General features: G+C 41.7%; 1 protein-coding gene across 1 annotated transcript in view; it reads left to right on the top strand.

The window, feature by feature from the left end:
* Positions 1–26519, top strand: part of PXDNL (peroxidasin like) — a 456288-nt gene that overhangs the window by 249467 nt on the left and 180302 nt on the right. Inside the window, exon 5 of the mRNA XM_017531766.1 lies at positions 25402–25473. Coding sequence (XP_017387255.1) covers positions 25402–25473 — 72 coding nt within the window. The remainder of the gene's footprint in view (positions 1–25401; positions 25474–26519) is intronic.

Below are 26519 nucleotides of genomic sequence, written 5' to 3'. Positions count from 1 at the left end.
ATCCAATGTATATATAAATGGAATTTCTGAAGAAAAAAAAAAAAAAAAAAAAAAAAAAAAAGAAGAGCAAAAAGCAGATCAGCCACTTAGTGCTACACTAGGATTTCTGGTTCTTAGCTGTTTCTGTTGCCGATCTGCTCTGTAATGCCCTCTGTGCCCTGCAGGTGGCACTGTTAACTCATAGTAACTGCTTTGCCAGTCCCATGCTCAGCTGCAGAGGCCAAGAATGCGTCCACCTGTCTGTACTGGCTGGTCCAGGACTCCTGAGATGGACACGTGCACATTGGGAACATGCTGAGGACACATTTTAGTAAAATGACGGTACATCAGTGACATTTTCATTTTGGTGAGGGGGAAAAACTATATATGCAATAAGATTTCAGATGGAGAAATTTCTGGAGTTTCAGGAGCGTTTCCCCCTAACAAGAGCTGTATGAATGAGCATGCCATTTGACACACAGCACAGTATTCTTCTGGGTTGGCTTTTCCCGTTTCTTATTTGCCACAACTCCATATAGCCAGTGCTGTGTCTTTGACGGTTCACAGTGGACTTGTGGTCTGCACATTTCCCTGATGATGTGCCACTCCCTGGCACTGCTGTCTGCTTGCCATCATTGTGACTGCTGGCCATGGACATGCTCCAGTTCCCTTGGTGTTCAGGGGTGGCTCTGCTAAGAGGACAGACAGGCTGCCAGAATCTTCCCTGAGCCAGATCATTGCTTTTAGGGTTTTTACTGATTTTTATTTATGGCATCACTCACCACAATGGAACATTTTTTATTTTGTCTAGCATTTTGGACTAGGCTGATGCTTTTAGCTACGCCTTGATTTTCCATCTGTAAAAAGGGCTCCATGTTAGAACTTTGTTTACTGAAATGGAGCAAGGAAAAGAGATGTTATATTAAGTTGGAGACACATTTCTGAGCATGTATGATTACAGATAGAGAGCAAAGCAGACCGACGGGCAGTGGATGAATGTTACATGTGGCAATTACTGGGCAGTTGGGTTTTTAGATTTTTTTAAATGCACTTTTCTGTATTGTTTGAATTTTCCTTAACCCAGTTATCATTTTTAACAGCTTTATTGAAGTATAATTTACATACCATAAATCTACCGATTTAAAGATTATGCAATTTTCACAAAAATGACAATGACATTAAATTTCAGGAGTGGGTCAGAGGGAAAACAAAAAGGGCTTCAGAGAGATTTCCTGCACTTTTCCTGCTGTGGGGAAAATGATGTGTGAAGACTTTTAAGAGTTTTTTTTTTTTTTTTTTTTTTCTGAATAAAGGTGACACATAAACTCAACTAGCAGTTTTTTTAAATGCAGAAGCAGTGTTTGCTTTAAAACTGATCTTTCTTCTTGTTCATTCTCAGTCTTCTGGGATGACGCCTCATCAGGAACAGTTCAACACGCCCCTCCCTGTTCCAGCAAGGCGAGGGTGTGGGAGTCAACCGTTTTAGTGTTTTTTTGGGTGGGTTTGGAACTTTTGCATTTCTAACCTTAAGCTTGTTCAGAGATTCCAGAAATCTCCAGATTGCAATATTTGGTTGGAAAACTCCCAAGAGCAATTTCCTCTGAAATTGTGCTGTTTCTATTTCAGGAGAACGGTGACCATAGAATAGAATTAGATGATTTCCCATTCTGTAACTGGGAGCACACACAAAAAGTAAAAGAGGCATTTTCCTGACACCTCCAAACTGTTGAAAAGATATCTTTTGAAAAATAATTTAAAAATTAATTGAAAACAATTTAAAGAAAAATTTTTTTTTCAGTTAATGACGGTGTGTAAGAAAAGTTTCACACCTAAAATAAAAACTCAATAGTGCACATTTACGTTTTGTGTTTCATTGTATATTAGGCGGAAAGATTTGCCTAAAATTTCAGATTTGTGATGGTATTTCACAAAGCTTAGAGAAAGAGATTTAGGAAGTGGCTTTTAAAAGCTCCTATTATAACCATTTAAATGTATTGCCCTTTTGGAGAAAAGGGAGTCTACTAAGCCAATTTTCTATGACACGCCAGCCATAAAAAATTATTTCCAAGCTCTACAACATGCTTCTCAGCAAGAAGAACTTTAAGTTTTAACTTTAATTTAATAAGAACTACTATTTATTTTATGCCTATTATGTGCTTTGAAGTTATCTCTTTTCATTACAAGAAAACACAGCTTTTCAGAGGATGAAAACAACTAGGTGTCATGTTAGGGAGTGTATTTAACCATGTGTCATAACAGGATTATATTTAACACAAGGTCATATATCAATTGTATGACTCCATTACAATCCCTTGGGTTCCATGAGGAACCGAGGTGGCAAGTCCCAGTGGGAGAGCCCGTCGGCATGGGTGGGGCCACACAAGCAGTGGGGTGCCCAGATCCAGCTGCAAAGGCCCAGTTACATGCTTAAAGCATTTATTGATCTTGACCTAGTTGAGACGTGATGCTAACTTTTTTCTCTGTCGCTCTCTTTAAACATTCTTGGAGATTTTCCTTTTCCAGCTCTGATTTTGTCTCTGGAAGATCAGAGAATTTTCTGATTTCTTTCAGTGATTAAAAAGAAAAATCTTGCTTGGTCTAGTTCAGTCTTGAATCAATTAATATTCTTCTCCTGCCATGGCTCAGGCTCACCCTTGGGCCTGAGGGACCTCCTGTACAAAGAGAAGATGGCATTTTCCCACCTTAAAGTAAGACTATGGGAGCCTCTAGCATAGCAAGTGGCAAAAGCAGGTGCAGTTTGCAATAATGCTAAGTTACTGGGATAATGTTAACTTTCATTTTCCTAAAAGCATTTTCATATCACACTGGAAGAGACTTTGGTCGTCATCTAGCTGAATTCCTCTATTTGTGTTTTCTTCGTTTTGTTTTTCAGTTGATACGCTTAAGAGCTAAATACTGAAAAAGAACTAGATACTTGAGAAAACGCTGAATTTCTCAAAATCACAACATAAGTTTATGGCAGAGCACTATTAGAACTCTGGTTTTTAGATCACAAGTCAATGATTTTGCCGTATGCCACACAGATTGTTGGCTATACTGACGGCAGATCGTAGAGAGAAAATTTTATTTTTCGAATGCAGTTTACAGTTCTTATTACCAAAACCAATATTAGTAAGGGATAAATTAGATTATTAGAAATGGATAAAACTTATAGATGTGTCACAACATTCTTCTATCGTGAGAAAATTTTTATGTCTTTATCGCTCATCAATCCTAATATCTTAATCAATTTTTCATATACTGTTTCTTTAGACACATCACAGATATTTAATTGTGCCCTCTTATACTCCATTTTTCTTAAACTGCAGGATGCATGGCTGGTTTTTTAATGAAGTTTAAAATAGAATATATACAATTTTAAACCATTACTAAAATAGTTATCTTTTTTTTTTTTGGTGAAGCTTGATTTCATAAAAAGATATCACTGTTGTAGATAATTCCACCTCTAGGGAAAGAGACTAAATCAGTTTTTTATGGTCATAAGTTCCCCACAAAGATAAACTATTTTATTAAATGAGAAGAGACTAGACTTCTACTACTTTCTCTCTCTCTCTCTCTCTCTCTCTTTGAGATGGATTTTTACTCTTATTGCCCAGGCTGGAGTGCAATGGTGTGATCTTGGCTCACTGCAATTTCCACTTCCTGGGTTCAAGCGATTCTCTTGCTTCAGCCTCCCCAGTAGCTGGGATTACAGGCATGCACCAAGATGACTGGGTAATTTTTGCATTTTTAGTAAAGATGGGGTTTCGCCATGTTGGCCAGGATGGTTTCGAACTCCTGACCTTAGGTGATCTGCCCACCTTGGCCTCCCAAAGTGCTGGGATTACAGGCATGAGCCACAGTGCCCAGCCTTACATTCTCCCTTAAGGCCAATTACAATAGAAGAAAATGAATGTATTATATTTTCAATGAAAAATGGACTTCTCTGATAGTTTGTTCTAGTTTCCTCTACTCCACTATAAGTTTTTCAGTGAGTCCTTTAATACAAGAGCTCAGCATGCCAGTCTCCCTGTGGGTTACGGTCATCTTCTCATTTAGACCCATGCTCATTTCATAACTCATTCTGCAGACCCCACCTAATGGCAGTCAAAACAGAGAACCCAGAACAAGAGGGAATACAAATATCTTTTTATAGATTTGCTAAATAGTTTCTCTTATCTTTAATGATGTGTTTCTGAATAACATCACTTAGAATAGATTATTCCTTCCTATTTGATTCCCATTCCATATAGTCCAGGTTCAATCAACTTGTTAGTTTTGAAGTTTGTATCTCCTTTTCTCATTAGAATTATAGAGAAATTAAAAATAAGAAAAATAAAAGATGATACTCTCCATTTTTTCTTTCTCTATGAAGCTCATTTCCTGTTTGTGTAGATCCCAGTTTCTGACCTATATCATTTCTTTCTGCCGGAAGAATTTTCTCAGTTTTTTTTTTTGTGTGTGTGTGCATCAGTTTCTGTTTGCCTGAGAAAGTCTGTTTTTCTTTCACCTTTGAAGTCAACTTCACTGGGTATAGAATTCTTGATCGGTAGTTTTTCTCTTTTAGCATTTGAAATGATTCACTCCGTTTTCTTCCTGCTTGCATGGTTTCTAATGAGAAGCTCAACGTAATTCTTACCCTTGTTCCTCTATAGAAGTTTCTTTCTTTTTTTGTCTTTTTTCTTTTCCTTTCTTTTGACTGATTTCAAGGATTTTTCTTTGTCTTTGCTTTTCTGCAGTTTGAATATGTCACGCATAGATGTAGATTTTTTTGGTATTTATTGTGCTTGGTGTCTTCTGAGCTCCTTGGAGTTTTAGCTTGATATTTTACACTAATTTTGGAAACTTTTATTTCCATTCTTTCTTCTACAAAGAAGCCATTGTTTATTTCTTTAAATATATCTTCTGTCCATTTCTGTTTTTTAGCTATGCACACATTACAACTTTTGACATTTTCCCACATTTCTTGGATATCTGTTTATTATTATTTCAGTTCAGTTCTCTTTGAGTCAACTATTATTGACTTTTTTCATGTTGGCTACTGTTTATTCAACTATATCAAATCACTAATGAGGCTGGAGCATTTTTGTCGCTATTGTTTTTGAGTTATTTTCTATTTTTAATTGTTTCCATCTGTCTGAGATCAACTATCTAGTCTTATACGTTGTTTACTTTTTCCAGTAAACACTTTAAGATATTAATGATAGTTTTTTTTTAATGTTATATTTTCAGAGACAGGGTCTCACTCTGTCACTCAGGCTACAGTGCAGTGATGCAACCACAGCACACTGCAGCCTCACACTCCTGGGCTCCAGCGATCCTTCCACCTCAGCCACCTGGGTAACTGGGACTGCAGGTAGGCATACAAGGCCTGGCTAATATTTTAAAATTTTTTGCAGAAATGGGGTCATGCTATGTGCTCTGTTGCAGGGCTGGCCTCAAGCTCCTGGCCTCTAGCAATCCTTCCACCTCTGCCTCCTCCCACACAGCCAAAGTGCTGAGATTACAGCCATGAGCCGCTGCACCTGGCCTAGTTACAGTTATTTTAAATTCCCTGTATGATAAATGTCAACATCTTGGTCATGTTCGAGTCTGGGGATTGCTTTCTTTCTTTGAAATGTGTGTGTTATTCTGACTTTTGGTATGCCTCTACTTTTTTGGTTTGTTTGTTTGAAAGCCAGGAGCGCTGAGCACACAGGGGGTGCAGAGGCACGCAGGCTTCAGCGTGAGGGTCCGCAGTGCCCCGCAGGAGCTGGGCTGTGAGCACCTTGCTGGCGTGTGGGCAGGAGAGTCTCCCGTGTCTTCCAGTGCACCTCGTTTCCCCTCCCTTTCAAGTTTGGCCTTTGTGATGCTCCGTAGAGCTCTTCTCACTCTGCCCCGTAGTTCCTGTCCCTGGAGATTTATTAGCGCGGGTGGGAGGGAATGGTGGGTGGACATCCTCAGGTATTCCGATGGGGTTTGGGTTCTCCAGGCATGCGGCGGGCCTGCGTCTCCAGGGTGTGGCTCTCCCGGGTGTTCCTGTCCCTCCTCCGGGTGCAGTGTGGCGGGATTGCCCCAGTCACGTCCCTGCGGCCAGGTCCCAGTCCACATATTCAAAGCTCTCTTCCTTCTGGATGGATGCTTTCTTTTCTTTCTTGTGCTTATGTTTCTGAGGAAAAACTGAAGCTAGAGTTGGATTGAAGAGGGGCAGACAGGGCGGGATTTCACTGCTGCCCTCTGGCCATGTTCCTTCCAAGGTTGAGACTTTAATTCTCTGAGGGAGCAGGGCCTGGGCAGTCGGCCCTGGGATTGCTCCTTCCCTTCCCCTGCCTCCTGCGAGGGAAGCTCCTGTAGATTCCCCTGCATTCTCCCTGTGGATCTCAGTGAGCTCCTTCCTGGAGGAAAAGCCTGTAGAGGTGGGGGTCCCCACGGCCGCAGCCCACAAGGACACCAGCAACTCCTCCAAATTCCAGATTGTGGCATCCTACGCTGTTTCTCTCTAGGTAAGCAAACCTCACGTTGTTTTTCTCCCTGAAGGTACCTACCTGTCTTTTCAGATTAGGGGATGGCTCTTTGCTCTGAGACCTTGGTTCTCTGGTGGGTCCAGAGCAGTAGTTATTTCCATTTCACTGAACCTGTTTTTATTGTAAGGACAGAAATCCTGACTTCCAGTCTCTTGGGGTGCCAAAGTCTCTCATTATTGTTTACCACTTGAGAGCACTCACCTTCCGGCACTTACACAGCCATCACAGTTTCTGTTGTCATTGTTGATCTCTTGATCTTCATTTTTTAATGAACTCAGTCTTGAGATGCATGTAGCCTTTCCAGCGTGAGCCCTTCCATATGATAAGCAATTTATCTTCCTGCTCCTTCTTCTCTTCCTTGCTTTTATTTTTTTGAGATGGAGTCTTGCTCTGTCACCCAGGCTGGAGTGCAGTGGTGTGATGTCAGCTCCCTGCAACCTCTGCCTCTCGGGTTCAAGCGATTCTCCTGTCTCAGCCTCCCAAGAAGCTGGGATTACAGGCGTGCACCACCACGCCTGGCTAATTTTTTAATTTTAAGTAGAGACGGGGTTTCACCATGTTGGCCAGGCTGGTCTCGAACCCCTGACCTCAGGTGATCTGCCCACCTTGACCTCCCAAAGTCCTGGTATTAGAGGGGTGAGCCACCGCTCCCAGCCTTCTTCGGGAAATTCTTGATCACTCTTCAACTTAGATATTATTTATATGTTAGTCTTCATTTTACATGTCCAATCTGGATTTTTATCTTACTTTAAGTTTTTACCCTACCATCACAGAATTAAAATGACCGATGACAATTTTTCCCTATATTTCTTCTCAGCCTCTCAAAATCAGAAAATCCATCTTATGGCAGTACTTCCACTATCCTAATGGCCAAATCCGTTTCCTATCCCAATGTTTCCATTTCTGTTTCTAAAAACTTCTGACAGAAATCCTGGAGTCCTCTTTTATTTTCTGTCCCTTTTGTCTTTTATGCTAGCCTTTCATTCTTTCCTTCCTTCTACCCTGTCTTCCTCCGCTTGTGCCTGTCTTCATTAGGTGACACCTGCAATGACCACCTCCCAGGTTTTTCTGCCACCGTCATTTCTCCTATCGAGCCCATTCTTTGTGTCTCTGTCAGATTCATCCTCAGCCATTTTCTTTCTCATGAATATACAATTGCTCCATGCCACCTGCAGTGATGAAATCAGTCTCCCTCTCTCATTCTCAGGGTGCAGTGTAATCTGTGAGTCACCTCCTCTTTCTGCAGTGCAGTGAATCCTCTAGTGAGGTTAATTTTATTTTCTGCTAAGATTTACGCTGTTTTTCCATCACTAACCTCTTTCTCATGTTCCTGCCTCTGTAAGAGTTTCTCAGGACACAAATCAAGATTACATTAACATCTTCCCTGACAACCTCAGTCCATAGTGATCTCTGTCACTTTCTAGCAATGAAAACACTTAGCTGCATTCCACAGTTTTGAGTACATCATATGTTCTACGCTCGTATGCATATGTACACATATGTGTATGTTTTATGCTGTGATTGTTCCATGTGCATAGGTTTGATGTTCACAGAAACACTTGATTCTCCCAAGTGTCATGTGCTCCTTGAGAATAGGGACTCGGACAGTCTTGACCCAAGAATCAGTGACCTGTGTCCAGGTGGAGCTCCGGGAGCTCTCATAGGCCAATTGGAAATTCAGCATTGGAGTCCATCTGTGGGTTTACAGAAATCCTCATGGAAGTTCTTATTCAGTAGGTATGAGAGTTAGCCATTTACATTGTATTTGTGCTTCACAAAGATTAACATGCTAGAGAAGTCACAATAAACACAAAACAAGATACACTCACCCTGACGTCAGGAAGAACACTGTTAAGAAACAGTAGCCTTAAAGAGGCTTGTTGGAGACACAGCCTTGCCATTATATGAAGATAAATTAAGGAACTAAGTACACCAAACAGAAGCAATCTGTTAAAGCCAACATTAATCACACCAAGAACTATGTTTCATTTGATTTTACACCCAACTATTAAAAAAAAAGGGAGTGGAGAACAAAAACAACTCTTTGCCTTTAGCTGTGAATTTAGAAGGGCTAAAAAAAAGTCATTAATATTTTATTGATTAGATGCTGATCTTCACAAACAGGACGCAACAGTTACAATGTACTAGATTTCAATTAATCTCGGCTTTCCCTCTGAAGCTAGTTGAGAGCTTGTCACCAGTTAGAAACAAGGACAAGATCATATAAAATTACCCCTTGATAAAACATATGAGGCAATTACACATATAATAGTGTTATCACTCATCTTTGATGTGCCATAGAATGCTAGTGTGATACACTTTATTTTGCACTGGCATTTTAGAAAAAACGAATCTAATGCTCTGGTAAAAAAGCTAGGCCAAGTCTTAGAAATCATGAGCAAGACATAGTCAATTGTGTCTACAATGGCTAGGAAAGGGAAGGGTTACATCACTGCTCTAGCACCCTAAGCATTATTATACATACCATTATTATTGGTTTTAAACTTGAGTACAGTAAAAGCACTTTGCACACTACGTACTAATATTTTCTTCAGAAAGTACTTCAATATATTTTAGTATATTGTGGTTATGATATGGGATCATATTTTATTATTATAAAACAATGGTTTTCCACTAGAGTGTTATATAAGAATCACCTGGAGAATTAAAAAAAAATAACAGTGCCTGGATACCCCCCAGCCTAATGAGATCAGAATCTCTCTGAGTGCATACCTGATAATAGATTTTAAAAAACAGTTGTCTAGGCAAATATAATATTCCGTCAGAGTGGAGCATCGGCAGTGAAATGTTACAATGAATTGAAATAAATCACTGCTACTCTTCTATTTATTTGTTTTGTACTTTTCCTAAAGAAAAGTAAAAGGAAGAATACGCAGAATATACAAAAACAAATTAAAAACGGAATAATTAGAACTTCTGATAATTGGGGTTAATAATAGATACCAGTGTCGAGCTCTATGGCTTGCTAGCTTCTAATTCTTCTATTTGTCAGGCTTTGGTGTGGAAGCAGGACCTCAGAGGCATTTTAACTCTTTCAGGCAGGAAGTGCCTATTTGCGTAATTTATACATCTTTATTGGTGCCTAGTGTCAGGAAACAGTTAAAGAGACTCCGGCAGCATTTTACTACCAAGGAATGATTTACGTTGTAGCCAATGGCAAGAACAGGAAGGACTGTGTGACTCCAGGCAAGTTATATCACTTCTTTGTATGTCTCATTTCATTCTGGCAGATGAGAATAATATGGCACTCTCTAGAAAATGCTAATATTGTAAAACTAATTTGGTCTAGAAATATACTGAGGTAGAATGTCAATTTAAAGTAAAATAAAGCGCCATGAACAAATTCTAATTACTCATCGTGGTGGATTTTCTATCAATCCTCTTACTTTGAAGGAGAAATATAAATAAAAGTATACTCTTAGAAAGGCTGTAATTTGTGTCTGTCAAAGCCAGGATACTCACAGAGGCTCAGGCTTAAACACCAGTTTATCTGCTTTATAGGCCAAGTGAATATTAACTTCTTCCTAGAGTTGCCTTGAATTTGTGTTTCTAATCAAAAGTGGCTCTGCTGTATTTTCACAATCAGAGTTCTGTCTTTCACCATGAATATTTTACATAAATCGAATAGAAGAAATATAACATGTTTCTTTGATTTAAATTATAGGATGCTGTTACTCATCTCAGAATGATCTTTATAAATATAAAATTTGTTTGTTAAGGTTACACAATTTTATTTCAAAAGAAGCTTTAATAATATCCTTTCCAAGTTAGGAACACAGAAAGAAAATCCACCCAGAGCTGAAGCTATATCCTTTCTATTGTTTTATTATTGAAAATAATATATCTCCTTATACCTCAGTTATGATCCTAAATTGAAATTTCAGACCCCAGTGGCTTATAAAGTTACTTAGAGGATTTTACAAACTACAGTATATCTCTATTAATATAAAAACCTGAAGCAGGTGAATACTTTAAAATCTCTTAAAACTTAAAATTAGGAAAAAGAATTCATAGAAATATGACATCAAAATGATCACAATTATTGTGACAATCTGTACTTGTATTTTATATGTCTCTATTTATGAATATTTCACTCACACTCATGAAACTTCCAAAAAAAATTGTCATTTTCACTTGAGACAAGAACATTAGCTCTCAGGGAGTTCCAGTTAGTTTCCAGAGGCCAGACAAGTCAAGCCAAGAGCTTATTTTCTCCCCTGTGGGAGGAGGCTGATGGTCCATCAATCCTGTGAGACGTTCAGGAGGGAGGACAAGAGGAACAGAAAATGAAGGCAAGGAAGGTGTTTTCCTTACAGCTCCCAAGGATTTTCGCCATGAACAGGGAAGAGAAACATCAAAAGACGCACCCGCAGTGCGCCTGGGTACGTGTTTAGTGGTGTGTGTCTAGGGTGCCTGGAGAACATGGATTCTGGGCACTTTGCTTCCAAGTTAACTTCCCAGAATTATCAGGTATGTGTTCACAACAGGTCCCTTCTCCATCTCTTGACATTGCTGCCACCCCTAGAGCCTGGCAGCAGCACAGACCAGCTAGACCTGCACCCTGGAAGCCCCAGCGTCTGTGGATGATCTTCCCCTGTTCTTCCACCTAAGCCCCCTTCCACCGAGCCCCTGAAGAGCCTGCAAGTCCATGACCGGGGTGCTTCCACATCGCCCCGATTGTCCCTCAAAACCCTGCCCCTTTCCCACCTCACCAGGTATCACACCTGGGGACTTCAACACTGAGGTTCTCAGACTCCTGTAAGGTGAGGCTCAGCTCTGGCAAGGACGCAGCCTTCTGCTGGCCTCATGCTGCTGTTTCAGCATCTAGTGTGATTTTAGGTCTAACCATTCTGTTTATTCTTCACTATGTATTTCTCTTCTGGAGACAATGTCATGATGCTTAAGATCAAAGTTTCTCCAAGTATGTTTCTCCAAAAGTGTATGTTATAAAATGGGAATTTTGCACAGAGCAACAATGATTGTGGGAGATAGAGGACGTTGGCTTATCTCAAATGCCTCTTTTCTTCAATACTTTGGTTTCTGGAGGTCAGTGTGGGGATGTAACTTTTCCCCATTTCCAGGGCTGTATTTATTACATCTCTGGGGCTTTCTATCAAGCCTCAGAGGGTCTTGCTTGGTTGCCTGGACTTTGTGGAGTGATATAGTGGATGAGGGCGTGGACATACTTAAGTGGTGTCATTTGCTTGAAGTATCGAACGGGGGTTCAGGAGCATCAGTTAATTTCTACTTTACCTTCCTTTGTCAGTCCTGTGTATTGGATAACATTTAGATTGTACTATTGGAAGACACTACCTGAAGGATTGGAGTATTACAAATAATTATAACATAAACGTTTGAATTATCAAAGCATGCAAATTTTCATAATATAGTATAGAGTCTACTGCCCTGAGTCTTAAATATTGCATTTGAAAGCTTCATCCAGGGATGGTTTCCATATGTAGCAACCTGACACTTTCGATTACATCTGAAATTAATGATTTAAAAGGAAAGAAACGAGGATTATGATATGGAAATATGTCACATTTGCTGACTGAAACAATTGAGTCTTCTTTTTTTTTTTTTTTTTTAAGATGGAGTCTTGCTCTGTCTCCAGGCTGGAGTGCAGTGGCACAATCTCGGCTCACTGCAGTCTCCGCCTCCTGGGTTCAATGATTCTTCCGCCTTAGTCTCCTGAGTAGCTGGGACCACAGGTGTACGCCACCATGCCCGGCTAATTTTGTTGTATTTTTAGTAGAGATGGGGTTTCACCCTGTTGGCCAGGATGGTCTTGATCTCTTGACCTCGTGATCCGCCCTCCTCCGCCTCCCAAAGTGCTGGAATTACAGGCGTGAGCCACCGCGCCTGGCCAACAATTGAGTCTTCTTTGCAATTTTATTCATTAACGATATCATACAACTATCATTATGGTTTTGTCTTAGTATCTTTTCCTATCCTATTATCCTCTAAAGGTTAAATGTCTTCTATTAGTTTATTTCTTAGGGCTCCAGCTGAGATAAAAGCAAATATTCACGGGATTTTAAGCTTCCACCAACTTCCTCAGTGAGGAATACAGCTCTGTGTTCTTCTTCAATAACTGTAAGGTGGTCTATTCATGGCAGGCTGTCCTCCTATAATGTGCATATGGCTTACATCCAGAAGTGAAATATGAAAGAAAACCGTAGTTATGCAAATAGAGGAGAAACTATTCATTTATGGGCAGCTTTGGTTAAAGCTCTGTCTAGTTCTCTCTGAGGTGTAAATCTGCAGGTGACAATCAGCTTTGTCTGGAAACTGGATTTATGGGTTTAATTGAGAAAGTCTTCCAGGCCGGAATATTTAGAACATTGTAGAATTTTATAGTTGGTTAGAATCTTGTGGAGCAAACTTAAATATAACTTTTAGAGTATATGCATTTATAAAGCGAATTTGAGTTTCTAAAGCCAATTTAGAATAACGGAGGCAGGCATGCATGCATGCCAGTACTAATCCATAGTATGCTGTTCTCTTTCACTATTGTGAGAAAATATATTTATAGAGAATGTTTAAATATTGTGCATCCGTGTCCAATGCTAATTTTGCTGTAACTTTCATTATAGCTTAATCCTCTCTCTTATTTAAAAGTTTCTGTTGTTATAGTAATCAAATGCCATGCTTGTATGAAGTCATGAAAAGAATGCAATAAGGTCGCATTGGTGTGCAAGCTAAGGCTTCCGCTGGTCCCTTGCACAGTGTGAATTAGCTTCCTCTGTTGCTAAGATGTGGACTCACCAACCTTATGCTTGGGGTGACCCTGATGTTTCTGAATCAACTTTCACAAGGCACAGTCCAGGGCACATCAGTGCTGCTGACCTCCCATACTTCCCATTCCTCACTGCTTCCATCCTCCGAGTCTTTATGCCGGGTGCCTGCCTGTAAGTACACAGCCTCACCTGGAGAGCAGCTCAGCCTCACCTGTGGGCATCGGCCTGCGTCACAACTCCTCCAGCCCGCCCAGCACTTGTCCATCTCCCTCTGCAACCAGGTCCTCCACACTGCTGCTAGCTAGAGTCCTGTTTCCTTTGAACAAACCTTAAGCTTCCTAATGTTTACGTACAATTGATTTTGTTCGTATGAAAACACAAGAGGCTGAGGGAGAGGTGGATCATTCCACAGCATGCAGGCACAGATCCTTCCAGGATGCCTTCCTTGCCTTATAATTGGAACGGAACCCAGGTTGGGCTGCTTGCTGCTTGAGAGTTGGTGGGAGGAAAAGCAGCTTAATTCAAGAGCCAGCAAACCGAGACGATGGCAGACTAGTGTCCTAAATACCATCTTAAGTTAGTATCGATTTCAGGCTCTTTTTTATGTTAGAGGCAGCAGGGTGGAGAGGAGGGAATTGAGATCGAGTCATGTGATCATGACCACAGACAACTCGACACCAGCAAGAGTCCAAGAAGGTTGGGACCTTTGTCCTTGGTCAGGCCACAGTGCTCCTGTAAATCTTCAACAAAACATCATTAGTTGTTTACATACTTCCCCCTTTCATCCCAAAGTTAGCTTCAAAAACTACATGTGGCTGTTTCTGCATTTTACCTCAGTGCTCTAAAGTTATCCTAGCCTACATGCAGGATTGGTCAAAGACCCCTTAAACAAAAATGGAGCACGTTGCGTTCATTCATTTGCTGTTGCCCTGTTACAGAATCAATGCTACCATCTCCCTTTTTCTCTATTATGCTTCCAAAGAGATCTTCACTTGATGGCTGAGAGGGGAGCGTATTGGAACATCTCCTCCTTTTTGATTTGGTCCTTCCTCTCTGACCTCTGTGCTTCTTTTACTTCTTAGAAATCCCAGCGTCCCTGTGAGGTCAGGTCTCCGTCTCACCCCTGTCCTCACATTCCAGGCGGTTCAGTCTTTCTCCTCCTCACACATTTCTCTCCGCCCCTGGATCTAACTTTGTTGTTCCCTTTACTTCACAGTAAGAGTTCTGAAATTTCCACACTATGCTGCCCTTCTCTGAAACACCCTGTACTTGTTCTGTTTTCAAAATGTCAGTAGGTATATAAACTCTGCGTACCTACCCACTTGAGTTTTTTTTAATGAGAATGGTCTTAGATGGAGCCATCTGATCTGACAAGCATTGTCCACGGCCACAGTGCCCTAAAATCACGGCGCATGAAGGAGATGGTCAGGGCAGGCAGCCATTCCTTTGCTTTTAAATTCAACTGAAATCTTTTAGCAAGTAACTTGGCTGGATGACGGGGGCGTTCAGGTTCAGGTCTGAGAAGAAACATAGCAAATACAGTACACTAAGGAAGGGAGATTTACCTTCCTCCCTTCCTGTGTTTTTCTAACATTTCTTCTCAAACCTACTGTACCCACGAGAGGGGAGCATTGCACTCTTCATCCTGGGCGTTTCTCCCCCTTCTGGGGAGCTTCCCCCTAGAAAGGGAGGAGTGCATTTGATTGGTTGGTGACTGATGTCCCGGGACCAGAGTGGCTCTGCGGTGACGTCAGGGATGGCCCACCTGTCATCCTTTGTCTGCCCTTCCTGCCTGTGTCTGGCCTGCAGCCCTCTCCATGCAACCTGGTCAGTGAATGACTTTGGAGTACGTGCTCCAGGCCCTGCTGATCTCTGCACATAAGCTTGGGAAGGGGAACCCCAGGATGTTAATTTGACAGCAGGCAGTAAGAGTCCTGATGTTGACCTCAGCACCAACCAATTGTCCATTCCAGTTTTTCACAAGGGGCTCTGCATTGGAGTCACTTCTCCATCAGCAGCCAGCCCCTATGCCGGTTGTATGTTCTATTAACTCTGGAGGGAAGGCGACCGGGTGGCAGGTCTTGGGCAAAACATCCCTACTGCTGGCCCCTGTCTAAAGTTCTAAACTGTAAGGATTTTCTCAACTTCCTCGGCACTCTGCTTACCTTGGACTTCTGCCATGTTTATCAGGAAGGTGCTAGGTGACTTTCACAGATGATCTGCAATCTTCCACTGCCCTGACATGAAGTGTCATCAGCCACAGCATCACAGAGCGAGTGACGGGTCAGATAAGAAGATGAGCAAGCCTCCTTGTGTCCAGTGCCCAAGCTTCTGTTAGCCATCCTGCCCCCTGTAAAAGCCTCTGGGATCCGTTTCCGCATTTTCTCTTGGGATTGTCTCTGCTTCACATTAGACCTGCTGCCACTTTGTTCCAGGCTCCCATTTCTTCTTTCCTAGACCACGATAGGATCATCAGAGCTAACTCACCCCTTGTCCTTCTGTTCCATTGTCCCACCTTTGACCAAACCGTGGACATAAACTGCAGCACTGATAGCGTCAATTTCCTGAGCCTGAAACCCTTTAATTAGTCCTTAAGAAAATACAAACCAGCCCCTACGTATCTCAGTATTCACAGGCAAAAACAGTAAAGGCTATGTCTACCTTTCACTTCTCCCTTTTCTTCACTCAGGCATGCAGAAAAATCCATAGTTTCCTTTCCTGATATATTCATTGTATTGTTTACGTTGTTTCGTCTGCCCCATCACTATTCCTTCGCTTGAGTTGTTGAAAACTCACCATCCTTCAAAGTTCCTCTCAAGCACCAATTTATCCACAAAGATGTTATGTGGTTTGTGTTTGTTTCATTGGATCCTTAAGCACCGAGGCTTCTTATGTGACACTTATTATGTCTTTTAATGACTCTGTGTGTGCTCTAAGTGAATTACTTCTCTGGCTGTCTTCCTTGCACCTAACACAGTGCTTTCTACAGAGTTGTCACTCAATAACAGTGTGGCCTTCTTATGGCGCAAGAAACACTCACCTCCAGAGAAGTGTGCAGTTTTATGGTCTGCAATCTCTGTGTTCCATAATGTGTGCTCCCATTGCTCCACGCAGGACCCTGTTATGCTCCAACCCAGGAATCTTTTGTTTGTTTGTTTGTTTGAGATACAGTTTGACTCTTGTTGCCAGGCTGGAGTGCAACGGTGCAATCTTGGCTCTCTGCAACCTCTGCCTCCTGGGTTCAAGTAATTCTCCAGCCTTGCTGCCTCCGAGCAGCTGGGATTACAGGTGCCCACCACCATGCCCAGCTAATTTTTATATTTTTAGTAGAGACAGGGTTTCACCATGTTGACAAGACTGGTCTTGAACTTCTGACCTCAAATGATCCACCCACCTTGGCCTCCTGAAGTGCTGGGATTACAGGTGTAAGACACCATGCTTGGCCCCGGGAATCTTAAATTTCAAAATACAGCCTGATGAGCCTCAGGTCTCCTGTGCTTCTTAGGTTGTTTCTCAGGTCTCCATTCCTGGGATGGTTTCACCTTATCTAAAATCTGTCCATGCCTTCCAGATTTAAGTCCCTCTGCATGTGGCCCATAGTTCCTGTCCCTCGTGTGCTTTATCCTAGGCTCCTGCTGTCCTTTAGATTCAAATATGAACCAAACTTAGCTTCTGTTTCTTTATTTCTGCTTTCTACTTCACTGTGTTGGGGGAGACCACAAAATCACTTAGCTGTACTGTTTTGAGTCACAGCAAACCCATCTCAAATTTCGGGTAGATTCTCCAATAATTCAAACAATTTTTCCAGAAGCTCATACTTGGCAACACAAAGTCTTAGAGAGTGTGATCTTCTAGATCTAGGTGAGATGAGTTTCTCATTGAGATCATGCTCTCAATGGGTCCATAAAGGTGAAAACTAAACCTTGGCCATAGCCTAGCAATGACAAGGAGCGCAGTGGAGCTCCTTCTCTCGCTGGCTCTGCTGTCTCTTCCCAAGGTGCCCCTCTTGCCTTAGATCCAATATTCCCCCTGCACTTCACAGGTGACCTGGCCTTCTGCCTTTCTAGAACCTTGTCCTAAGGGTCTCCTGGGCATTGTCTCTGATCTTGCAGCAGCCCTGCAATAGAGATAGTATTGTCATTTTTCCATCTTAATGGGTGTCTTTTGCATGCCAGAACTCTTTTAGGAGCTGAGCTGTGGCACTAAATAAAATGTAAAATCTCTGACCTTGAGGGACCTGCTAACATTCTAGCAAGGAAGGCAAGCTTTAAAACTAATAAATAAACAAGCGTATTGCATAGTATAATGCAAGTCTTTGGCAAATATTTAAATGTGTGTATGTATATGTCTGTCTGTCTATCTATCTATCTATCTATCTATCTGACTAGATCTAGGTGAGATGAGTTTCTCATTGAGATCATGCTCTCAATGGGTCCATAAAGGTGAAAACTAAACCTTGGCCGTAGCCTAGCAATGACAAGGAGCACAATGGAGCTCCTTCTCTCGCTGGCTCTGCCGTCTCTTCCCAAGGTGCCCCTTGGGAAGAGGCAGAGGTTGCAGAACCAGGGGAGGGGGAGATTGAGAAGTGCCAGGATGTGGAATATAGCTGCAGTTTGAAACGGGAAGGGTCACAGGGAGGCTCCTTGAGCAGGTGGCATTTGAGCAAAGACTTGGAGGGGAGGGAAAGAGACACATGTATGCCAGGGAGACACAGCACAGGCAGACAGGCAGCCGCTGCTAACACCCCAAGTTGGGAGTGAGCCTGGCGTGTGAGAGGAACAGCTTGGATGCCGATGTGGCCGGGGCAGAGAGACAGGCCCAGTTAGCATGGAACTGTGTGGATCAGAGGAACAGATTTGATTCGTATCATTGTGAGCAATGTGCATTTTATTTTGAGTGAGCACCGGAGGGTTTTGAAGGAGAGTTGGCATGCCTGATCCAACAGGCTTTTCAATGATCACTCTGACTTCTGTGTTTCCTGCATTCTTCTTTATAAAAATTTACTTGACAAATGAATATTATATGTATTTATAATGTACGACAGGATGCTTAGATAAATGTATACATTGTGAAATGGCCAAATCAAGCTAAGGAACCTATGCCTTACCTCATATACTTATTGTTTTTGTGTGTGTGGTAAGAACATCTAAAATCTCCTCTCTCAGCAAGGATGGCTATGTTGACAATAGGCTTTGGCCAGGCAAGGGTAGGGAGACCAGTTGGTTGTTTTGCTGTGCACTAGGCCAGAAATGGTGGGGGCTCAGAGTAAGGAGGCAGGAGGGTAGGTTTGGGATGGGTACAGCATCTGGGTCCATTTTGCAACCAACCACTTGGATGTAGGATGTTGGAGAAAGAGAGAAGTCCGGGGTATTACTGAGACTCTTGCCCTAAACAACTAGAAGGTCCTCAGCTGAGACGGGCAGGCTGTGAAATGGGCATGAAGACTAACCAGGATTGCAGATTTGCACACAACAAGCTTGAGATGTCTATTAGGCAGCCACATGGGCATGGGGCTGGCAGTGGGGCATCCAATGTAAGGCAGTGGTGAGGGCTGGCTGTGTGATGTGGGTATCTTTGACATCTGAAAGTGCTCATAGTCCTGGGACTGGATGTCATTGGGTTTGTCTGGAAGAAAGGAGAAGCCTCAGGACTCAGCCCTGGGCACTCCAGTCCAGGTGGCTGGGGAGAGAGAAGGAAGCCGTGAAGGGCCCTGAGCAGGAGGTCCATTGAGGTGGGAGAGGACCTGGGAGGATGGTGCCCTGGAAGCCAGGGAATAATGTGGCAGGGAGAGGGACTAACCCACATGTTCCAATGCTGCTGAAAATCCATTAAGGAGAGGACTCAGAACGCAGTCCCAGCTTTAGCAATGACGATCAAAACGAGCTGAGCTCCCCGTCCTGCGTGGCGTAGCCACGATTCAAAATACACACCTCTGTCCTTCTTTCTACGTTTCTCTTACATTTCACAACTGACTTTGCCTTTTACCTTATGGGGAAATTGAGGGCAAAGCTAATAGACATCCTACTAGCTTTCCTTGTGACAAGAGACAGTTGTGCCCATTATCATAATACGTATTCTACCAGACTGTGGCCATTGATTCCTTGCATTTTACCACTTGCCTGATTGCAGTCTCTGAGAAGGTCAAGGATCTTGTCTTACACTTCACAGGCATTCAGTAAGTACTTATTAATGTTTTAATATACTAAAGGAGCCAGAGGAGTGAAGTTACATCCGACACGAGCAATCACTAAGTCCTTAATGGAAAAAGCACTGTTGAGCTTAAACGGGTGAGAAAACACTTTGAATGTTAGACATTATGAAAAAAATAGGGGAGGTTCCAGAGATAATGAATTTGGTTAAAGGGTGCTCAGACTTACGATGGAGGGGAAAGTCACAGGTTGGCACTGAATCTTGGAAAGCCTTGAATTCCTGCTAAAGACAGTAAGAAGACATTAATGATCCTTAATAAAGGGGATAGTCTAATCAGAATTTTTTTTTTTTAAAAACAGCCACCAACTAATTCAATATACTGTAGATTGTAAAGAGGGGACTGGAATTACAGGGAACATTTACAGCTGTTAGTTCAGGCAAAAAGAGATAGAGATTGAACAAAGAAAGTGAAAGATTTTTCATAACTCTCAATCGTACTATATCTAAATCTCTAAACTATTGTAGAAACATGGCTTTTTCTGTAACTATTCTTTTTTGTTTGTTTGTTTGAGACAGAATCTCACTCTCTGCAACCTCTGACTCCCTGGTTCAAGTGATTCTCCTGCCTCAGCTTCCCCAGTATCTGGGATTACAGGCACACACCACCACACCCAACTAATTTTTGTATTTTTAGTAGAGACAGGGTTTCACCACACTGGCCAAGATGGTCTCGATCTCCTGACCTCATGATCCACCCTCCTCGGCCTCCCAAAATGTTGGGATTACAGGCGTGAGCCATTGCATTCAGCCTTTTTCTGTGGCTACTCTAATTTAGGATTGAAATAACTTCCTGAGGAGTGAAACTTGTGAAATATCATTTTTAACTGGTTTTAACTCTTTAAGATTAAACACAATTCTCTTTATAATGGATTTGGTAGCATACACTGTTACTGACTTTAGCACAGCATGCAAATGAGATGCTGAAAGTTTTTCTCTGGAAACTAATGGAAACTAATAATTCAGTCAATTTTTTCCTTTAAAATTAGCTGAAATCATTTACTATACTCTGAAATAAGGATCTTCATTCAGATGCTTAATTAATTCCTAAACAGTATGAATAATTTGTTGGTGTAGTAGATAATTCTTGCTTGCTACTGTGCAATGAAGCTAAAAAGTGCCTATTTAATCTCAGCTGAGATTATTATATAGAAATTGGTGTCATCTCAATGCATCTGGCCCGTGAATGTGAGGCAGCACACGGTGGGTTTCCAAGCCAGCTGTCAGCAAACTGCTCTTCCTCTGAGCTCTCTTTCATGTGCTAGGATTGTTGACATCTTATTTTCAACATCCCCTCTACATGCTTCAGATTCAGACGGCCTTAACTTACGTTTACACACACATAGACACAGGCAAAATTACATACACAGACACACAGAGACAGGCACAGACACACTCTCGTGTGTAGTTTCCTTCTACCAATAGTATTCCTGTTTTCTTTATAACCTCATGAATTTTCAGAAAATAAAAAGCAGCTACTTTGTACAAAAATGTTGAGAACATCGAAAGTATATGCTATTTTGATTGTGCAGTTAGATACAGATAAATACAGTGTTTTTCTCTCCATCTCTGCTCTTGCCTTAGATCGGGGTTGCCAAGGTGATGGTACAGCACAGAGCATTTGTTTTTATGTGGCTCAGTGAGTTCACGCTGAAAGCCAAAGCGATACGAGCAACTTCTTGCGCTGAGAATCATTATCTCTGTATTATTTTTGTTGTCATTCTCTGGCTACATGTTCCTGCTCTGCATGTTTTAAAGAGTGTAGGAAGATTTTTGTGCTCACTTTGGCGGCCTGATACCTGGGGGTGGCTGTGTAGATAAATATTTACTCAGATAAGAGCTGGCAAATGTGTTGTCAGTGTTTACGAAAATGTGTGATTCTAACACGTCCCTTTGTAGTGAGATGGATTCTCTGAGAAAAACCCAGGAAGACATCGCTAGATGCCCTCTGGGTCCATGAGTGATCAAAGATACTATACGGTTTTAGGAGATATAATTAAACATACATGATTACAGATCTAACTAAAGTCAGGCTTGTGTAAAAGTTTGGGATTATTCTTCCTCAAGGAAATGTGATACCGTTATAGACCATTGAGCTGATATTAACGCAGAAAGCTTTTATGAGGGCTCGTACTCCCATCCTGTTTTATATCGTAGAACATGCAAGGAAGTCAATGTCTTATCCTCATGTTTGCAAAGACAGTGCTCATGCAAAACTATTGGCTGGTCATTCATTCTCTCAGTGATTAACTGTGTATCGACTATCTGTTTGTCAAACTCTGCTAAGAAACCAGGGATGTGAATATTATTTTAAATCCAACATGTTCTCTGTCTTCATGGACCTTAGAGCTTAGTTAGGGCAGACAGACATGAATCACATAATAACTCAAAGAAATATACAATTGCAACAGGACAATGATGGGTCAGCCCATAACAGGGGCATATGACCAGGAGCCCAGGGAAGGCTTTCCAAAGAAAGAACACAGCAAGATCTGAAAACAGGGCTACAATCACCAGGCAAGAAGGGTTACTGGGCTAAGAAAACAATCATGCAGAGACTGCTGTGGGCAGGAGTCTGGCAGGTATGTGGCTAGGAGGAGGTCAGAGCACTGGGGTTGAGATGGGGAAACAGGGGGATAAAGGGGTGACTGGAGGGGCATTTCTAGGCAAGCCCAGGCTAGAACTTGGGTGGGCTCTGTTAAAACAAACAAACAAAAACAAAAACAAACCTGTCTTTATTTCTATGGAAACTAAAAGCCATTTAAGGGTCTTGGATTTCTACTGGGGGGAGATCAGATGGATGTAGCTAGACCAGTTTGTTTTTTCTTTTCTTTATTTTTTTTGAGATGAAGTCTTATTCTGTTGCCCAGGCTGGAGTGCAGTGGCACGATCTTGGCTCACAGTAACCTCCACCTCCCAGATTCATGAGATTCTCCTGCCTCAGCCTCCTGAATAGCTGGGACTACAGGCGTGCACCACCACCCTGTAGGCATGCACCACCACCGGTTAATTTTTGTATTTTCAGTAGAGACAGGGCTTTACCATGTTGGCCAGGCTGGTCTCGAACTCCTGACCTTGTGATCCATCTGCCTCAGCCACCCAAAGTGCTGGGATTACTGGTGTGAGCCACCGTGCCTGGCCTCAGTTTGCTCTTATATTTTAGTACTTGAGGGCATAGTTTGCTCTAGTGTGGAAGTAGTGGATAAGAGGAAAATGGAACACATTCAAGCGATATTTAGGAGGCAAAATAAAATAAAACGCAGAAATGAGCAAGGTACAAAGAGTGAGGGAGAAGAAGGGGTCAATGCTAGTTTTCTGAGTTGCACAAATAAATATACAGCACTGCCATGAATTGAGACAAGGGACAATGGAGGACAGCCAGTGTGGTGAAGGGGGATCCTTGGCTGGGTTTCAGACATGTTGGGTTTGAGATTACTTGAAACATCTAGAGCATATTTTACGAAGACAGTGTGCATGAATTTAGATCCTAGAGGTACATTTGGGTGGAGATGTAATTTGTGGGTCTTCTGCATAGAGATAACAGTTGAAGGCACAGGTACTGGTGAAATCATCCGGGGAGCTTAGTGTGAATCCATGTGACATGACAATGGTGATAGTTTTCTGCTTATTTTGAATGAATAAATAACTACTAATTCATTTACATCTAAACCTTATGAAGTGACTTACACAGATTTAAAATCTTCTCGAGTAATCATTCACATTTATGTACCTGCAATAGATATTCAAAAATGGCAGGGTTATCCACAGCCTAGAAAAATTAGGTGTCGGAGAGGAGAACCTTGCTATCTCATCAAAGCTCAGAAGGGAGTGGGGATGAAAGCTAACTCCCTCCTTATTTGAATCTGCTAAAACCATCTCACAAAGCAAACACGTGTAACCTAAAACATTCTACTCCTTTAAATTGGCTTAAAGTTTAAAAAAATGTTTGAAAAAATGTGGTTGGAAAATTTGTCAAATCTTACGGACACGAAACTTAAATATGCTTGGACTGTAATCAAACAGAACCCTCTGAGCTGCCTCATCTTCCTGCAAGGAGCAAAATCTACTTACATACATTTTTCACATTAATTAGTAGTGAATTCCAATACCAGTTGCTTACCCAATGTGCATTACATTGCAGTCCAGCAGAAAGCATTTGTCCTTCTGGCCATCCCTGGGTGAATCTAAGATTGGAGTGATTTATTCTAGGGAAGCATTGCTGGGATGGGGAATAGACAGGGTCTGTGATTAGCAGGTTCTCAGTGGGTGCCTTGTGGAAAAGAAGATTATACATTTCTCATGAATTATGAGCAATGCATAATAAATGTTACTTCATCTCTGTACCACATTTTTCCCAGTTAAATAATAAATATGAATTGCTACCTGTGAAATATTTAAATATGAAATTGTTATTTATTAATTACTGTGGAGCAGAAATCACATAGTAGCTACGTAATATTGGATAAACTGTTGTATGTTATTTCACCTCTTAGGTTGTCTCTTTGCCCCAATTTTAGGTGGCTCCATAGGTAAGGTGACCTCCCAAGTGAAAGCTGTCTTTCTAATTCCAGTAACACAAACACCGGTGCAAACTATGGAGGATGCACATTTGATCCATGATGGCAGAAATACTAGTGCTACTTGAAAATTCATATGCTAAACTCAAGTTTTCTTTATAAGAAATTGTTCTAAAGCATAAAAAAAGTAGGAAGGAAAAAACAAAACACTTCTCTGAGCTTACACATGGGGTAAAAGATTCACTGAAAATCTGGGAGGTGTTAGGTTGGCTAAACCACAGACCTGGCTTGTGACTCTTCCTGCCACCTGTTAGGTTGTTTCATGACTGGAATGTGATGCTTCCCTCCAGTTAAGAACTCCACAGCTTCACATTTTAAAAAGCCACTAATATAGGCAAACTGAGAACCAGAGTGTAGAGAGCATGGGTTTTGCAGGGTTTGTGGCTTGGATTTACCATTGATTGGCTCTGTGGCCTTGGACACTTTCCCACTTCCTGTGGAGTATCTGTTTCCATACCTGAGAAGCCTTCTGCTCCGGTATTCTTGGATCAGGTTTCCATAGGTCATCTCTGGGTGCTCTGTGTTAGCTGAGCCTGTGTACGGCTGCACCCTTTGCTGCTAGGTGGCTCTGTAGAGCTAGAGAGGCTGTTGAACCCAGGTGTGAAGAGAAATGTCTGCAGAAACTGAACCTTCGTTCCGGCATTTTCTAAGAGGAGTGTGCAGCCTTCCCCATGGATCCTGCTGTTTACTGGGAAGATTTGCTTTGCAAAGGTCTGCTCAGCTGTCTGCTTCGAAAGCATGCTTCTCCATTTCATCATAGGATTTCTGAAGAAAATGCAAGCCTTTCTGTCTTCAGTTGCTCTGCTTCAAGAGAAACCTTTCTGAAATGGAAGCTTTGGAAATACCTTCTGGATCAGTTGCACAGAGGGGATACCTAGGTCTGAAAAAGTCTAATTCCAGGATTAAAACAAGACACATTACTTCTCATCCATCCCCGGCATTAAAATTAATTCATTTCAAGTATGATGATCATATTACATCAAATATGCCATCCTTTGACTCCTTCAGATAGGAAACGTCTCCCTGTTCTGAAATGTAAATAAGCATGTGGTCACTTGTAATCTACTTACTATGGTTGTAATCTTAATTATTACTCTAACTTCATTTACTTTAAACATTTTAATGAGTAGAAGAGTGATTTCAACAAGCAGAAAGCATCGACTCAAGAGGCTCCCTGGGAAAAGGGCCAGCATCATGACCCCTTCTGGGTGGGCTTTGCAAAAAATATCTCAGCGCTTCTGATTTTCATTTGTGATACATAGTGGTTGGGGCCAGTGAAATTCACAATTTCAACTGAAGCAATTGCTAATTCTTCAAACATTTTATTTTACTCAGCAGCACAAAAAATAACCAACTTGATTTTGTGCCTTCCAGGTATATTCATTTCAACCAACTAGAAACGCTGCAGCCAGAGACCTTTGGAGACCTTCTGAAATTAGAGCGACTGTAAGTGTTGACCCTTTAGATGTCTTTGCTTCTGCTTTACATTTTCCATTTATACAACCCATCTGACTGCTGTGGAGATCAGGCCACTTTGCTGTAAGCTTTGGAGGCACAGCCTGTACCTTGGCACTGTAAAACAGAGTTAATATAAAGCTTTCTATAGTTTGAGATTAATGGAGAAAAAGTGAATTATCCAATTTAAAAATAGGGCAAAAGAGAGGAAGAAGCACTTCACAAATGAGGTAAAGCCATTTAAAAAACTTGCATCAGAGTCTGGGCACAGTGGCTCACGCCTGTAATCCCAGCACTTTGGGAAGCTGAGGTAGGCGGATCACCTGAGGTCAGGAGTTCGATACCAGCCTGGCCAACATGGTGAAACCCAGTCTGTACTAAAAATGTGAAAAAGTAGCTGGGCATGGTGGCATGCACCTGTAATACCAGCTACTCAGGAGGGTGAGGCAGGAGAATCGCTTGAGCCTGTGAGGCAGATATTACAGTGAGCTGAGATCAAACCACTCCACTTCAGCCCGGGNAAAAAAAAAAAAAAAAAAAAAAAAAAAAGCTTACAGCAGAATTTAGTGCAGTTGAACATACACATCCCCTATGACCTAGCAGTTCCACTTTCAGGCATGTACACAGCAAAAATGCACACACGTATGCACCAGAGGATGTGTTCTTGTCTTTGCAGCAAGATTATTTCTGGTAGCTCCACACTGAGAACTATTCAAATCTCCGACAATGAGAGTAGAGAAATAAGCTGATGTATGGAATACCATAACTGCAACATGGATGGATCTCAGAAACATTCTGAGAAAAATAATCTAAATGCTGGGAATTGCATAGTTCTATTTTATCCTCGAAATAAATTTAAAAAGAGATAGCAGAAACATATGTGGTATTGAGGTCAAATGTTGCTTACCTTTGGTGAAAGAGAGGCCATTGGAAACTGCAGGAGGAACCTCTGCAGGCCTGGCAATGATTTTGTCTTTTTGTTTTTCCTGGGCGGTAATCACACAGCTGTGTTCACTTTCGGGCAAGGCATTGTGCTG

Source organism: Cebus imitator, unplaced genomic scaffold, assembly GCF_001604975.1.
Source record: "Cebus imitator isolate Cc_AM_T3 unplaced genomic scaffold, Cebus_imitator-1.0 Scaffold73, whole genome shotgun sequence".
NCBI lineage: Eukaryota > Metazoa > Chordata > Mammalia > Primates > Cebidae > Cebus > Cebus imitator.
The sequence above is the reverse complement of the archived record's forward strand: the minus strand, read 5'-3'. Positions and strand labels throughout refer to the sequence as shown.